The sequence below is a fragment of the Microcaecilia unicolor genome, chromosome 3 (assembly GCF_901765095.1).
Source record: "Microcaecilia unicolor chromosome 3, aMicUni1.1, whole genome shotgun sequence".
NCBI lineage: Eukaryota > Metazoa > Chordata > Amphibia > Gymnophiona > Siphonopidae > Microcaecilia > Microcaecilia unicolor.
This window is the reverse complement of record NC_044033.1, coordinates 45,576,746-45,595,207: the sequence shown is the minus strand read 5'-3', so window position 1 is coordinate 45,595,207 and position 18,462 is coordinate 45,576,746. Positions and strand designations below refer to the sequence as shown.

The 18,462-nt window shown below is 39.8% G+C and overlaps 1 protein-coding gene across 1 annotated transcript in view; it reads right to left on the bottom strand.

Annotated features, from left to right (window-relative positions):
- Positions 1-18,462, bottom strand: part of XPO5 (exportin 5) — a 226,620-nt gene that overhangs the window by 114,429 nt on the left and 93,729 nt on the right. Inside the window, 2 exon segments of the mRNA XM_030195864.1 lie at positions 13,025-13,066; positions 15,794-15,949. Of these exon segments, the coding sequence (XP_030051724.1) occupies positions 13,025-13,066; positions 15,794-15,949 (198 nt within the window).

Here is an 18,462-nt window from a genome sequence, read left to right as displayed (position 1 = left end):
GCTGCCTACCACTGTGACTGATTCCACATGCTGGGAATCTGGGTGGTTTGAAGCCATTGGTTTAACAGGGCCCAATGGCTATTATAACTTGTTTGCCCTGCTTATGTTATAGCACTTAGGAGTCTTGCCTGCCTGAGGTGAGCTTCTAACTTGCCTGGAACAGTTTTAAGAACCCTGGGTGTTTGTGGCAGGCACTCAACTGGGCACAGATGAGCTGAGGGGAGAGTATGTGAAGGAGTCTATAGAAAGCTATCCACCCCCCTTAAATACACTCCTTCACAGTGATGGAATCCTTAAAACTCACAGTCCCGTCCAAAGGGAAAATGACATGAGAGAGGAGGAGCCAGGACAGTGTGGTCCAGGAAGATAAAAGATCAGGACACAGCGAGGGTCAGAAGGGAGCAGTGTATAGGCTAATGTGTGAAGTGCATAATCTCCTTTGCTGGCAAGATGCTTAGGAGAGGTTTTCAGGTACATCAGAGAGTGATACTGACCCAAAGGTATGTTTAAATCATCTTTACTGAACAAACCAACATGAAAAGATACAGACAAATGCTGCATTTCTAATTGTCCAACATCACCTGACCCAAAGGCATACAAAAACTGTTTTCCCCCATGTACTCTTGCCTCCACGGGAGGAGGGGTGGGGGGGGGGGGGGCATAGGCATGAATTTTCATATTTCGCCAGATACACTTTACTAAGACTTTTGCAAAACAAACTGCTTTGAAGTAATTATAATCTTCATTTCCACAGTTTGTACAATATTGAATAAAACACTGATCCAGCATAGTAATACACCATACAGCTCCTTCAACTGTACTTCAGACCCTTTTCACCTTTCTTCAAGTCTTTTTGGTTTACAGTTTCCCAAGTGCTGGGTAAACTTAGTCCCAGTCAACTGAGCTTTACATGAACATTTCTATTCTACTATGGGATCCCTCTCCACATGGGATTCTCCCCCCCCCCCCCCCACCACCCAAGATCTTTGATAGATGGGTATCTAAAACGATGAAGATCACCAAACATCCAAAATATCAAACTAAAACATGCTGCATTAACAGAAGACGACCTTAAATTCATATGCTCCAATAATATATTGAAAGTAGCAGCTGAGACACCAAATCTGCAGAGATATGGGAAAAAAAACCACATAGAAAAGAAATATCAAAATAGAGAGCCCAAAACAGTTCTACAGGCAGCTTGGGAAGGGCATTAGTACAATGAAACTAAAGTTTTAACAGAAACATTATGGAGAAACCTGTATAAGGTCGATGTAGAGCACAACCCAGAAACAGAATGGCTATCCTACATACAGGAGAATTTGAAAAAGGTTCTTATTCGTTCGGTGATTCAGTCATTAACATTATCTCACAGTGTAATATTATTTATGTGGACTGTAAATCAGAGGGCTTGCATCAACAACAGTCCGTTCAGAATACAGCAGTCTGATTTATGGACAATCTAAGTATAATAACAGAACTTATTACCTGCTCTAGCCCAACCTTCCAGTTCAGAAGTAAAACAGGTTATAACCAGGAAGTACAACCCCCCCCCCCTCAAACTCCCCAAAAATATTTCCTAGACTATATTGATCATATATCTTACACTAAGTTCAGAACATACTTCCTAAAGAGAAATGTTTTAATATTACGATGGAATTCAGTATAAGAATCAGAAGATCTGATTATAGTTGAAATATCTTTCCCTAACCTCGCTGCTTGGAAAAACAACAAAATACTCAAAAATTTCCAGCCTTTTAATACCTCTAGGAGATAATCACATCCTATCCCAGAATCCCTGGTACTTATTACCAACTTGAAATGATCATAAAAATAAGATGGAACCAGACTATATAAAACCTTATTAAAAAAACAAAAAACACGACTACTTAAATAGAATTCTTGCACTGACCAGCAAACAGGGCAACTTGATATAATACTAAGATAAACTGTCAAATTTCTTCAAAGAAAAGATTAAGCAAAGTGCCATGTTCTGGATGGTTGGTAACTTTTTAAATAATTGTTTTGAGCATCCCAAGTATATAACATTACAATAAGGGGAAGGGGTAGGGGTAGTTGGGGAGGAAAGGGGGATAATAATGTAAAAAAGGAATTAAGACCCTATTAGGAAGAAAAGTGTTAATATGGATATATCTGTACAAGGTTTTAAATGTAGCAAAAAGATTGGTTAATAACAATGTTACTGTATAATTCCATAATAAAAATGATTTAAATATAACATTACAATAGTCCAGTTTTCTTCTCCTGTCACTACTCTTTCTTTGACTAGTTTTTGGTCTAGAACTTTTAAACATATCGATCCAACTACTCCCTCTCCTTCCCTTTTCCAAACTCCCTCGGATTTGGTCACAGGGTCTTTTAGATATTCAAATGACTAATTTGCATACTTTTTTCTCTGGAGCTTATGACACAGTTGCACCCCGGCATCTTATCTCTCTCTCATCATGCTCCCATAAACCTTGGTATAGAAGTGAACATCGGCTTCTCAAGCACCAAACGTGTAGGGCAGAAGGGCTGTGGCTTAAAAACAGGACCTCTGCCAATCTTCTGAAATGTCGCCATCTTCACCAAGAATTCAATTTTTATTTGAAAAAAGCTAAATCAGTCATTGTATTATCATGAACACATTATGAAGGCTCCCTATCCTTCCAAAGAATTGTTTTAGTATTTGTAGGTCCCTTACCTCTGTGCCTCAATCTTCAGAATCGTTATTGTGACCGTCTGTAGATACGCTGGCTCAATTTTGTGTTTACAAAATTATCACATTGCAGGATTTTTTACGTCCTCTTCAACCACCCCCCCCCCCATTACCCTTTTCTCAGCCGACTTGCTCTATGCAGATTCTATTACTTCTAGTATTTCTTCACTCAATGTGGTAGCTCATCAGTCATTGTCACACAAAATGGTTGTCAATCCTAAAAAAAAGTTGCTTGTGGATTACCAGACATTCTTCTAGTTCAGTTGATAATTTCTCTCTCTTGGGAACTTCTATCATACCGGTACAATCATTTCGCTACCTAGGACTAACTCTCAACTCCCAACTTTCTTTTGCTCCCCATGTCTCCTTTGCTTCGGTCAGGTTTTTTGTACTGCGATAACTATGTTGTGTTAGAAAATTTTTGGATCATGATTCGTTTCATTTCCTAGTCCTATCTTTATTGGTTACAAAAATAGATTATTGTAATGTTGTCTTTGCAGGATTACTGAAGTTCTCCTTGAAAAAGCTTTTCTCCGTTAAAAAAATTTTTTTACTACTTTGTAGCTTCATTGCATGCCCCCTAGTCCTAGTATTTTTGAAAAGAGTAAACAAGCGATTATCCGTTCGATTCCACTCATTATTTTATAGACTTCTATCACATCTCCCCTCACCCATTTCTTCTCCAAACTGAAAAACCCTAGCCAGTTTAGCCTTTCCTCATAGGGAAGTCGTTCCATCCCCTTTATCATTCTCGTTGCCCATCTCTGTACCTTTTCTAATTGAACTATATCTTTCCTTTCCCTTTTTTTTCCTCTCTTCCTTTTTAGTTTCTCTTTACCCTAATTGGTTTTTCCCTTGTCCTTTTTGTTTTTTTTCAAATGTTGTCTAATTGTTGTCTACTTCTCCCCTCTTTCCTATCTTTTTTTGAAGTTCTTTTCTCGTCCTCATATGTAATATTTTTAAATTATAAACCGCTTAGCTCTGTGTGTCAGTTTAGGTAGTATAGCAAATGCAATAAATAATCAACTGTACCAATATCTTACACTGATCTTCCTGGAAATATTTACGTATCTGTCTTAGTTTCTTAAAAAGCAAAAATGTTTTCATAATTAGACAGTTTACTTTCATTTCTAGTGTTAAATTACTAAGTAAATCCCCCAAATTTTAATGCAAGATGACAGTGTATAATTTTTCTGATTAACATATCATTGAAAGTATCGAGCTAGATGAATTTCCAAAACGTATGAACTTTGTTTTATCTGAATGTAACTTCAGTTTATGTTTAAACATCAAATCTTAATTTCAATCCCTTTTGTACATTCGACAGCTCCAATTCTGCCAACAGCTAATAGGAATCAAGAGTGAAATGTCATCTGTATAAATATAGGTTATATATCCATTTTTCTCAAATTCAAACCTCAATGTACATAAATTCAAACCTCAATGTACATAAAAATATGTACATAAAAATATGAGACAAAGGTGATCCCTGGGAAATCCCACAGGGATTTTTCCAATTTGCAGAGAATCTGTCATCCTAACTTTATACAATCTATTAGTTTGAAAAACAATTAAAGACCCTGCCAGTAATTCCAATATCCAACATTATAACATGGCCAACCAAAGTTAAAGGCACATAAAAAGGTCAAACACCCACCCCTTTGAGTTTCCACTGACTTCAAGTTGAAACCCATTTCATATTTAAGTTATGTATTTTAACCTATTGTATTCTGTATGGTCTTTTACCCAGGTATATAAGGGGTCTAATTGATCTGACAGCCCGGAATGTTGTTAGCAATACCAGGGACTACTTACTTCTTCATTTTCCATCTTGCAAGAAAGTGTTTATAAATCTATGTATTCTAACTTTCCTTACCTTGTGACAAAATGGTGGAATTCTCTTCCCTCACAAACATGGTTCCAAAGTAATATTTACAGCTTCCACAGGATGTTGAAAACTTTTTTTTGTTTAGAAAAGGTTTTATGATAAGATGTGATCTATTTTTACATATTTTTTGTCTGCTTATGCTTTGATGTTATGTAAGCCACATTCAACTCAAGGAGGTATATGTTGTGTATAAATGTCAAAGCAAAGTTATGGAATGGCTGAAGCATACAAGAGAGTTGGAAAGCAGGTTATAAAGAGCCCCAAAATGGAGGCGTTCCAGCTCAGATGGTGCCCCACCAGACTGATGGCTCACAGTTAAACATCTTTCCACTAACACCCGGCAGACTTCAAAAATCAACTTACCACAACAAAGGTCAATAATAGGAAGAACACTACTTCTTCCAGAGATCCAATAATATTCCCCAAAATTAGATCCATAACTATTCAGTGGAACAGATTAATATACAATCAATCATTGATTCCAATGTCATCACAGCAATAGAAGTGATGGGCAATAAGAAAGGAGCAGATGGACACCAAAAAAACAGTCACTAAACACAGTCTCCATGGTCAGTATTAGGAAAAAGTGAAATCTCAGTATTGCATGAAATTACAAGATAGCCTTTGACAGCATTCCACATTCCTGGATAATACAGTATCTTGAAATGTATAAAATAAACCCTGAATAATTGCATCTTCACCACAAAAATGTAGCAAACCACATTCCACCTGATTCCTAACATCAAGATCCAGTGATGAATATTTCAGGGACACACCATCTCACTACTATTATTTTGTGTGGTACTTAATCCACGGAGAACTCTTTCTCCTTGGGCTACAGATTTAGTCTTAGTCAAGTTTCAAGTTTATTTAATTTGATATATCACATAGCAGGCATATATGTGGTTTACAATAAAATACTAATGATAAAACAGAAAAGCAACACCATAAAATCTATAGGATAGAGAGATAAGAGAATCTTACAACTACACATGCCACAGTTTCAGACGCAACCCAGCCAACTCTCATCATAAGCGACAGTCAATTAATATAAGAAAAATATGTTTTTAAGTCCATTTTACATTTAGCACAGGGACTCTCCAGCCTTAAGACATTGTGGCATTGCGTTCCACAATGAGGTCTGACAATGTCAAAAATGGAAATACAAATAGAAGGTTAATCTGTTTAAAGAATGGAATTACTAGATTGTGTTGAGAAGAACAGGGACCTAGAGTAGGAGACAAACTAAAAGAGGGGCATACCAGTAGCAAGAATGCTATGGACTAAAGACAGAATTTTAAACTATATCCGAACCAAGTTGAGAAGCTAATGTTCAGTCATTAAAAGAGAGGTAACATGATCCCAATGGCTCACCCCTGAGATCATTTTGATGGTGGTACTTTGCACCAATTGTAACCTCTTAATTTCAGTCAACTAAATGCCATGAAAGAGAGCATTACAGTAGTCAAGATGACCTAAAACTAAGGAATGAAGCAGAACACGACTTCACTGAACAAATCAGCCTTAGTTTGAAGAAACAGCACTGCACAACAGAAGATAGAGACAAGCTGAATCTGGGAGCCATAAATAAGCAGAAGACAAGAAAGCTGTGCAGTCTGGTTTCTGTAAAATATCATTGCCCATGTCTCTCCTGAATTCAAATTTCAGTTTATGATTATATAGCAATGCAGAAATAGTATCTAATTTGCCATTCAATTCATTAATTGAATCTGATGAAGAAGGGTCTACAGTACAAGAAGCTGAATGTCATCTGCATTATGAATATTGTTAATCCCAGAGCATAAATCAGGGATGCCAAAGGGGAAAGAAAAATGTAAAAGACTGTAACAAGGTAACATCACACTTATTGCTTATAGATGACCTGAAGCTCTATAGTTCCAGTAACTACCAATTAAGGGAACAACTTTTCAGAAGACATCAGGATGATTAATAATGCACGTTTTATCCTTGAATTGCTTTCTCATAATAGATTTTCTTTCAAAATTACATCCGAACATAGTTTACAAAAATGAAGAAATTGGCTTATCAGAAGATTCTCTGTTAATGCACGACTGACAACTTTCAAAATTTAACAACTTCTTGATATGCTGGTTTCTGACATATTCTGGTACTAAATTTACCATTGACATACTTGATAATATCCAGGAAAGAAACTTCCTTAGTGTTATAACTCATCTGAAATCTTAAACTCAGTCTTTAGTATTTAACAAGCTGTGAAAACACTCGATGTTGAACTATCCTTACAAATCATAACAGTATTGTCTATATTTATTTATTTTTATATATGAATTCTTGTATCCCACTATTATCCAAAAACGAATTTTGGTTCAAAGTGGCTTACAATTTACATTTTGGTGGAGTTACAATAGTATTGTGAAATGTGAAGAGAGCAACTATAGTTCATGTGATTATTCATTGAGTTTTTGAAGAGATACATTTGAAGAGGAAAAAGTAGTGGCAGCTTTTGTGTTCAGTTGTAGAGTTTTGGTGATGTTTATTCATATAGTTTTTGAAGGGTAGATTTGAAAGGAAGGTTCAGATATCTTTGTGATTAGCTGTATATTCTGATTGCAGAGCAAAACAGAATCTTGGAAGCAACTGCCTTCTAGATGTGTTTTCTCACTGGCACCATATAAACTGGCAATGTCCAGGACCATGCCCTTGATCTGTTTGTAAGTTACCATCGAATAAAAATAAATTCTCAGTTGATGCTACAGTGGCCAATGTTTAGAAATGGGCCTCTTCCCAGAGTACATCTTATGATATTAATTGCTTCTGATTGGGATATACTAGTATACAGGTACTCAATTTCCACTGTCACAAGAAGGACTTAATCATACTCTCATACAAATTCTTTCAAAATATTGATAACTGATATATTTATACATACTTTGGGCTTAGAGAATCAAGGGTTTTGTAGCCATAGATATAACAACATAGTATTGATACCGATCTATTCCATTCTGTCTCATATTAATAGGACTGTAAAGAAAATGTATTACTCATATGCTCCTGGATAATGAAATATAAATTAAAATTGAATGCTGAGAAAACTTGGATAATAAACCTGATCCTTTAAATCGATCATATTCTTATTGACCACACATGATAAGTGTTTTCACCTGTAATTAAGATTCTAGGTGTACAACTTGATCAAACAGTATCTCTTCGTGTTCAAATCAACGCTTTATTATTATTTATTTATTGCATTTGTATCCCACATTTTTCCACCTATTTGCAGGCTCAATGTGGCTTACATAACTTTGTTATGACATTAATATTCCAGGATATCAAATATATTTAGTAATGTGCAGAGATTGAGTAAGGGAAGAAAGAAGGAAGTGGTTAGGCAGGTAAGTTACAAGTTCTTTCTTTTGGATGAGAAAAATTAATATGTTTTAGGAAATACTTTAGTTTAGAACAATTTAGACATAGTACAGTTTATTATTGTCATTAGATTGCAATCTTAGCTATATCAGAATTTCTAAACACCTGCTGCAAAAACATTACAAACTCAGAACACTATGGTACATTTGATTTTCTCATTGAAAAAAAAAAATGATATTATCTCGGGATTTTGTGTTAAGGCTTCATTGGCTTCCTATATAAGCTACATTTTGTTTAAGTATGCTTATGTCTTATATAAAGTTTTAAATGGAGACTGCCCAGCCTGTATACTTTCTCATTTCCAGTTTGTTAACATTAATACAAATCAAAGATTGCATACCAATTCCCATTTTGCTTTTTCCTCTGTGAAAGGCAGAAAAAGGTTTTTCTGAAATGCTTCTAGCTTATCAAGCTCCTAAGATGTGGAAGAAAATCTGTGGATGTTTTAAATGATCCTACTCTTTCTTGGCTTTCAGGAAAATTTTAAAAAGTTTGCTATTCAATAAATATTTTTCATGTTAACTGCTTAATTTAGTCTTACCACAAACAGTAAATGTCCCACCTAGGGTTACTCACTTTTTAATGGCTGTATTTCTTAAACTTTAAGATTTTAATATAATTGTTATTAATTGTAATTCCCAAGGGATTGTCTTGCTCTTTCCTACCTATGTAAATCACTTAGAACTTTAAGGTAATAGCAGAATATAAATATTGTATTATTATACAAAAAAATAAAGAGTGACAAATTTTGAGGCATATTTTCAAAGCACTTAGCCTTCCAAAGTTCCACAGAAACCTATGGAACTTTGGAAGGCTAAGTGCTTTGAAAATGAGCCTCAAAGTGATTCAAAAATCTATCTGTAAAAATGGTCAGTGGATCCAAAAGGGAGCCAATTGCAGAGAGAACTGGTTTTTCCAGAGGCAGTGTGAGCAACTTATGAATCTTGTGTAGCACAGATTGTAGGATTCACTGGGTGTTTAACTTTCAAAAATTCCACTTCCTTCAAAGTGAGCATAGTTCCCTATTCAGCTATAACACAAGTGATTTGCTCTTGAAGTTCATCTGTAGGATTTCTGCTTATCAGTTGTTGCAACACCTCATTATCCTTGTCCATGACTTCAAGTACACCTCCTTTATCTGCCAGTTTAACATGCCTCGAGTTACATAAAGCATAGTTTTCTTCTCTAATCTGATTCTGTTTTTGAACACACTGATCTCCGTCAATATAATCTTTTCATATGCTACAATGAGAGGATTTGGGGGAGTGGGTAGGACCCACCTGGAGTCTCTCAGAAATATCAGAATTACTTGCAGTCTATTTAGAACAGTAATACGTTTTCTAATACATTTTTAAAAAGTCTACTCTGGAATTAATGGCAGATCTAGGGGTAGGTACAAAATATAAACCTTTTTCAAACCTTTCTCCTCAGTGTGAAACAGTGGCTTGCTTGACAGATTTACTACTGGTCGCATTAGCTGAAAAGTGGCCTACTGAATCCACCACTCACCCTCTTCTCCCTCTCACAGTAAGCTATCAAGATTTAGCGGGAAGAGTCCCTTTAAAAATGGTGGTGGTGTCTTCAACTTTTTTTTTTTGTTGTTTTTTAAGCCACTAGTGTTGTGCAACTATTTATTACGCTCATGAACACTTGGTAAATTATTACAACAATTCAACTTATATACAGAGCTTGTTATTGAGAATGACCATGTAAGATTGGATGAAATCATGAGTGGCCTAGTGGTTAGGGTGGTGGACTGAGGAACTGAGTTCGATTCCCACTTCAGGCACAGGCAGCTCCTTGTGACTCTGGGCAAGTCACTTAACCCTCCATTGCCCCATGTAAGCCGCTTTGAGCCTGCCATGAGTGGGAAAGCGCGGGGTACAAATGTAACAAAAAAACAAAAAAAAAATCAAGTACATTGCCTAAGAGTAAGGCATTAGATATACTGCCTTTCTGTGGTACAACCAAAGAAATTTACACAATGGAGATTGGATTTGATATACCTCTATTACAATCAAAGAGGTTTACATAATAAATACAGGTACTTATTTTTGTCTCTGGGGCAATGGAGGGTTAAGTGACTTGCCCTTAGTTACAAGGAGCTGCAGTGGTAATCAAACCCAGTTCCCCAGGTTCTGCACTAACCATTAGGCTACTCCCTCGCTCTGTATAATGTATACAATCCTAGATGCACATGGAGACTAAGCATCACATGTTTAACAAGTGGTTTGTGGTTTCCAGTTCTTAACTGAATCATTCAAGTCCAGTGATATATTTTTTTTAAAGTGGCATCTATACTTTTTTTTTTCTTTTGTTTCGAGTGAGGCTCTGGGTGAATTAGCCAGTTGGTAACTCACTTTCATATACAGATGTGTATGCACAAAAGTAGCAAATGATTTTTGGATTACACTATGAATCATATGTCTTTTAAAACATTAAATGTCTGTTCAAGGGATTTTAAAACATACTGAATTTATAATTACTGTTAATGAGACTGGTGTCTTATCTATAAGATCTGGTGTCTATCCCCTACATTCTCATGTGGAACTATACCTCTGTCTTTCAAGCTTCTCAAACATCAGAACCCACTGGTCAGAAGTTATGCTGGTCATTCTGAATAAAATTGGGTGAGCTGACCCTCGCACCAGCAGAATACCACAGTGTCTTTCTCAACCTTCACTGGGAGGAGTGGGCCCCTCCTTTCCCTAGTGTGATCCAATCTTCCTCCCTCCAGCCCTTCTGCTCCCTGAATAAATTTCTTGATAAAGAAGAATGTCCTCCTAAAGGGGAGTTTACAGACATGAATTTGGAGGCTGCATCTGCCAAACCTTGCCTCAACAAGAGGAACTGACATCTGACGTGCCCCATTCTGTGGATACAATCTCCTGAAAGGGCTACAGAAAAGGGACTGCTCTAGATTTTAAAATCATAGCCAGGATGGAGTCTAATCTTGAGGACAGCTAAGCCTGACCCCCCCCCCCCCCCCAAAAAAAAAAAAAAAAATCTGCAGTGAACTCGCCCTCTGAGCTATAAAGTGGGGCAAACTCTTTCTTGCAGAACACCTATATGACTGTGGAATCATCCTCCGAGGTGGGGGACTAGCTCTCTTTCCTCCAGATTACTGACTGGGTACAACTCTGGAAACTCTTGCTCCTTCCAGAGCCTGGGCTCCTTAGGAGTAGACTCGTCCAACCCTTTCTCCTCTTTTCAGTAACAGTACATTCACACCCAAGATGCCAGGCTCTTTGCCCTCCTGCTGGATTCTGGGGCTCCATGTCTAAAACCTTTTCTGCAGGTGGCAGAATACCCTAAGATTCAAGATCCCTAGACCCTGACCATTCCCCTGAGTGCTGGGAGGTAGTTCCCTTACATACTCCTGCCAGCGCTAGGGATCCTGCATGGCCCCTCTGCCACGCCTTATAGAGATACCAAGTGACCCAATTCTAAAATGCTGCCTTCACAACATTTGTGATCAAAACTGTGCCTTCCACTATGGCTGCCTCCTGGCCTGAAATAACAGTGGTGAACCAGATTCCACACTTGGGAGGAGTCCCTGCTGCCTGCTTCATTCCTACTGCAATTCATGGTGGATCCTCACCCCCAACACCCCCAGCTCTGCGATCCTGGTGCACAACATTCATACCATGACCCATCTGAGGCTGCTGGTAGCGCTAGAGGTAGATAAACAGCCCTGAAGAAGGCAGTTTATTTTATTATTATTATTTGTAATAATTTTGACAGTCTCCTGACCGTCCCATCCTGCCAACTAGTTCCCCCCTTTTGGCTCACTGTGTCCTCAGATCATGGACTTCAAGAGAAAGTTCCCATGTAGGGTAAGGGGAATGAGCTGCCTAGAAACCCTACTGCCCAGGCCTAGCAGTAGGAGTAGAGCCAGCACTCTCTGCTCCCCTGGCCTTCCCTTCCAGTCATCTAAACCAGCCAGTCAAGAGGTCTGGCACCATCTGCTGGAAAAAGAGAAATACTGACAAAGGTATAGGGAAGGAGAATTAGATTGGAAAGTTTTTCTCTGTCTATATCTGCTGGCAGAGGGACAAGACCAACTCATCTGGACTAGTAAGGAAACGGTATTTAGCCCTTGGAGTTTTATACTTCAAATGGATTCAACATCCATTCTGAATAAAAGAGCTGTAGTTGGTCTCTGGATCATTCTTCTAGTTATTTTTGAAGTCCTCCTCTCTGATAAGTCCCATACTGGGACAGACCGAAGGTCCATCAAGCCCAGCATCCTGTTTCCAACAGTGGCCAATCCAGATCACAAGTATCTGGCAATATCCCAAAACAGTACAATATATTTTATGCTGCTTATTCTAGAAATAAGCAGTGCATTTTCCCCAAGTCCATTTTAATAATGGTCTATGGACTTTTCCTTTAGGAAGCCATCCAAACCTTTTTTAAACCCTATTTGCTCTGTTGCAGAATTTCAAATAATCTGAAAACAAGTACACGTTCCCTTCAACTCGTTCTCCAAAGTCAGTTATAAATACTGTATACTAAAGATGATTGGGTCTTGCAATGATCCCTGACACCCTGCTGGACACTTTCCCTTTATCAAAATGGATCCTACTAACCACCACCTCTTTCAAGTACTATTGCTAAGCCATAAGCCATGTTATAAAATTTTGTCCATGATCCTGTAACCCACTGGCTTCAGAGTATTATGCATTTTCGTTACTTTGCCCACCACCGGCAATAAACAAATATTTTATTTGTTTCACCAGCACGGAGCTGTTTGTACATTTCCTCTTCTCCAGATTCTTGCAATTTCTCATTTTGAGAATGTAAAATCTGAGTAAGCAAAACAGAAGCATGTCTAAATAAATATACAAAGGGGCTCATTTTCAAAGCACTAAGCCTTCCAAAGTTCCATAGGTTTCTATGGAACTTTAGAAGGCTAAGTGCTTTAAAAATATGCCTCAACGAGTACAATTGTGTAGGCTTACAAAGAACAACCCAAGCTTCAGTACTGTTTGAATGCATAAACTCACCTTACTCTCCTCAATAACTTCAAACGTGACAGAGGCAAATAGCTGTGGAATAGAATAATATCACATATTAATGTACCCTGTATTCATAGTTAAGTCAGATATGCCCAAAGGCTCCCAAAACACACAATGAATGGTGAGCTACAGTATGCTATATACCACCTAACACTAAAAACGTATATGGCATATTTTTGAATGAGCCCCACTATTGAAATTTATTAACTTGGACTATGTATTGATTTACTGAGGTGAGATACTGTGGCATATTCATTGTCACTGGAATGATAAGACAATTATCAATAACCGTTCTGCTTGGACAATATCTCCAGAGAGTGATGCTAACACAGATGACCCTTAGTGGACAAATTTAAAGGACCTTCTTCTAATAGCCAGGTTTTTCTTCTTTTTTTTAATGAAAGTTCAAACAATACTAGCTAACATTAGTGCTGGTGGAACCAACTACCCTGCCAGTTTCTTTCTGATTAAAAAAGAAAAAAGCCACTCAAAGACAGCTCCAAATGGGGATGAAAAAAAGATGTTAGATTACTGGGGTGCACAGGCAGGCAATTAGTCTTTCTCCAGATATACAACTCCAGATGTCTCCAGGTCACCACAGAGCAGTATGTCTATAAGTTCTTAAATGAACAGAGCAAATCCAAGACAGACTCAACATATCCCTGGCCATGGAGCCATCGAACATCATATAAATAAATACACCAAGGAAAAATTTAGTCTTACCTAATAATTTTCTATCCTTGCCTCTAATCAGACTAGTCCAGAAACATGATAACCTAACAAATCTCTTCCCCAGTATATCTGTATCACAGCTAACCCAACAAATCTCTTCCCAATGTACAAAGAGGAATCCCATAAACCTGTATCAAGAACCTTCAACACCCAAGGATCCAAGAAACCCAGACTCCAGTTCATAGAATACAGCAAATAGAGTAGAGGAGCCTTGCTTCAAACAGGCAAGAAAGTGGGCCTCTAGACTGGTTTGGATGGACTCAAGGAAAATTAGCAAGTAAGACTAAATTTTCCCTTCCTTTTTATCCAATCAGATCTGTCCAGAACATGTGGGATGTAGCAAAGACTTCTCAAACTGGGTGGGAAGAAGACACTCCTCCTTGAGCTCCAAAGTTGTCAGAAACGCTCTTGACCAGGACGGCTGCTACAATGGACCTCAGGGTCTCCATCCTAAAATGGGGAACTTACAAGGCTCCACTCATGGCCTTTAAGTCCAAAATAGATGCACCTTCCCTTCTGTGGCACCACAAAATATATTTAGTACCAGCCCTTTCCCCAGTCCTGAAGAGACACAAACATCATTGTGCCGAATTCTAGCAAGTTCTGCAACATGGTCTGCATCATCAAATACCTGGGAACACAGAACACCAAAAGGTGTTGGAGAGTGCATGTATCCACTCCTGACAACATCCTGAACACAACGTTTAGTGGAGATCCAGATCTATTCTTCAAAAAAATGCAGATAGCCAACCTCCTATCTGCTTTGTCAAGGAACAGACCTCAGAATACTCATTGGGAACCTCACAAGGCCCCAAAGGAATTCTGGACTTGGGACCATGTTTGTGCTTGAAGGGAAGGAAGAACGCCAACACTGGGACCTGGTCCACTGGGAGGTGCCTGTTCTGGGCAGAGGTAAATGGAGCAGTGGTAAATGGAGCTTGCTCTGAAGATAAGGATGTTATCAGTGGAGTACTGCAGGGATCAGTCCTACAGCCAGCTCTTTTTAACATCTTTGTGAGTGATATGGCGGAAGGGTTGTCTGGTAAGGTTTGTCTCTTTGCAGATGATACCAAACTGTGCAACAGGGTGGACATCTCAGAGGGTGTGGATAACAGGAAGAAGGACATAGTGAAGCTTGAGGATTTGTCTGATATTTTGCAACTAATATTTAATGCTAAAAAAAATGCAGGGTCATGCACTTGGGTCGCAAGAATCTGAGGGAACGGTACAGTATAGGGGGTGAAGTGCTTCTGTGTACAAAGGAAGAGCGGGACTTGGGGGTGATTGTACCTGATGACCTTGAAGCGGTCAAACAGGTAGAAAAAGTGATGGTCAAAGCCAGAAAGATGTTTGGGAGCATAAGGAGAGGGATGACCAGCAGGAAGAAAGAGGTGATGGTGCCCTTGTATAAGTCTTTGGTGAGGCCCCTTTTAGAGCATTGTGTGCAATTCTGGAGACTGCACCTATGGAAAGATATAAGCAGGATGGAGTTGGTCCAGAAGGCGCCTACAAAATTGGTAAGCTGTCTTGGACATAAAACATAAGGACAGGCTTATGAACCTCAACATGTATACGTTGGAAGAGAGGAAGAAAAGAGGAGATATGATACAAATATTTAAATATCTCGGGGGCATTAATGTCCAAATGAAGGAAACTTCTGGAATGAGGGGGCATACGATGAAGTTAAGAGGAAATAGGCTTAGAAGGAATCGAAGAAAATATTCATTTATGGAAAGGGTGGTGGAAGCGTGGAATGGCCTCCCAGCGGAAGTTGTGCAGATGAGGACTGTGTCAGAGTTTAAGAAAGCATGGGACAAGAATGTGGGATCCCTTAGGAAAAGGAGGAGTTAAGGGTTACAGAGGATAAGCAGACTGGAGGGACCATTTGGCCTTTATCTGCTGTCATATTTCTATGTTGCTTTCAATTTGTTTTGGAACTATCTTATACAATCCATGACACATTCTGTGCTTCTTCATGGAACTAATGTAAAAGCAGTAATTGCACAGGGAGAATGAAACACTTACCTTGGAGAGTACCTGGGGCAGATACTCAGGTCTATAGGTGACAAATGGAAAGAGTGCAGAAACATTGGTAAGAACACAGGACAGGATGAGTGGGTCCTTGGTTTCAAAGTTAAGGACCTGCTGCAGCAGCTTAATGCCATCATTCACAGGGATCTCCTATAAAGGAAGAAAGATGGAAAGAGAAAGAATTATCAGTTGTGATAGGTGGAATGGAAGCACCCCTTTTCCAGAATGGTCAAAATTTCTATTTGAAAGACTAAGAAATTTTAATCATATTGGTGCTTCCCCCTCAACAGCTCCATTGCAAGATAGCTCAAAGAGACATGAAATGTTGCAATCTCAAATTTCAGGGGAATGATTACTTTCCACTCTGGTACAAAACAACTGAAACACAATCTTTACCACTTTGGAGCTGAAAAGCTCTCCGAGGGCTTTTAATTATGCAACCTTACTAGGCCTAGAAAAAAAACTTGATATCAAAGTTCAGTCGCATCTCCACATGAACATCTTCCAGCATACTCAATAAAGAACCCACAATGAATTGGCTCTATCTGCTTTTATGGTAAACACAAGTCTTTTGAGGGTGTCATCTCTAACTACTAGAAGGAAGCCAGATCTCATTTAAAGAAGTATCAATCTGGGCTGGCCCAACCATTAGGCAAGCCTTGGGCAGCAGCTTCTCAGGGGCTACAAAAAGCTGCTGCAGTCAAAGCACATAAACACAAAGAACTATCAGTATATACTTTAACCTGCATTTTTATAGAATGTTTGTGTGATGATCATGATTGTTGAGTTTAATTAGCAAAATCTTGGAGAGGCTGCTGGATAGGAGCCTGAAAGTTAATAAAAGGGGGGGGGGGGGGGGTTGAGGGAAGGCTGAAAGTTTGCCTAGGGTGCCCACCAACCCTGCAACAGCTTTATCCACAGCTGAATAAAACTAATATCAAGTTACATATAATCCAGTGATTCCCAAATTGGGTTCCGTGAACTTCTTCAGAGGTTCAGCAATTGCAATAAAACATTCTATATTCAGTGATGTAGTCATGAGGGGACCTCAGGGGCCTGGGCCCCCTCACTTTGGCACCAGTCCCCTTCAAAATTATGACACCCATGGAATGGCTGGCAGGGATGCCCAAACCCCGCCAGCTCAAGAGGTCTGCTGCCTCTCGTATTGCCTGAGCAACAAAGAAGTGGATAGCATGCTTCAGCTGTCAACGCAAGCACTCCTGCACATCCTCAGTTCAGCAGCTGAAGCATGCTGCTGAGTTTCTTGCTCAGGCAGCACAGGCACAGGTGAAGGCAAGCCGAGAAAAAATGAGAGACCCCGAGCCAGCTCCCCCCGGAAAAAAAAAAATAGACTTCTGCCTACACCCGTTTATATTGCATAAAGAGGGTCCTCGGTGTATGAAAAAATACTTTAGGGGTTCCATCATATTAAAAACTTTGGAAATGACTAGTTTAATATGCTGTTTCTTTTCAAGATTACAGAGTAGAGAGGTGTGGTAGCCATGCTAGTCCACTTTTAAAGGTAATCAATAGAAATAAAACAAAATATTGTTTTATTGGATACTAATAAAAAAGGCCCGTTTCTGACACAAATGAAACGGGCGCTAGCAAGGTTTTCCTCGGAGTGTGTATGTTTGAGAAAGTGTGTGTGAGAGAGACTGAATGTGTGAGTGTGTGTGTGTGACAGAGAGAGAGTGAGTGTGGGTGCGAGTGTGGCTGTGAGAGAGTGTGTGTGTGAGAAAGAGTGTGTGCGAGTGCGTATGTGAGCCACAGTGAGTGTGAGAGCGTGTTTCACACAGATACTGTGTGTGTGAGAGAGTATGTGTGCGATACACAGACTCTCTGTGAGAGCGAGAGTGTATGAGATTGAGAGAGTGTTTGAGAGTGACTGTGTGACACATAGAGAGTGAATGTGATACAGTGTGAGACAGAGTGTGTGGTAGACAGTGTATGAGAGTGAGAGACACTGACTGTGACAGAGAGAGAGAGTGTGTGTGAGAGTGTGCATATGACAGATACCTCCCCCCCTCCCTCTCTGTGGTCTCAGGACCCCCTCCCCCTCTGGTCCCCCTCCCCCCCTCCTCTCTGGTCTCAGGACCCCCTCCCCCCTCTGAGGTCTCAGACCCTGCCCCTGACCCCCTCGCCGCCATGCACCCCCGAGGTCGCAGCCGCTCACCCCTCCACCCAGGGTGCCACCGCTCCTCCCCTCCACCCCCCCCCCGAGGTCGCCACAGCCACTGCTCCCTCCTCCACCCCCCCCCCAAGGTCGTCACCGCCGCTCCCCCCCTCCGTCTGACGTCAGCTCAGCTGCCATTTCCGGCCACTGCTGTTTCTCCTGTCGAGCAGCAGCGGCCGGTACAAAAACAAAAAAACAAAATTAAACCTGCAAAAACGCTTTTGAAAAGGAAGCGGGGCACAGCAGGCAGCCATCGGCTGTCAGCTCTGCATTCGCTCATCCTCTCACCTCTCACATCACTGCTCCTGGAGAAGAACCCCGGAGGAGCGCAGCGACGTGAGAGGAGGAGCGGCTGCAGAGCTGACAGCCAATGCCTGATGGCTGCCTGTGGTGCCCCGATTCCTTTTTAAAAGCATTTTTTCAGGTTTAAGTTGCTTTTCTTGTTTTTGTACCGGCCGCTGCTGCTCAACAGGAGAAGCAGCAGTGG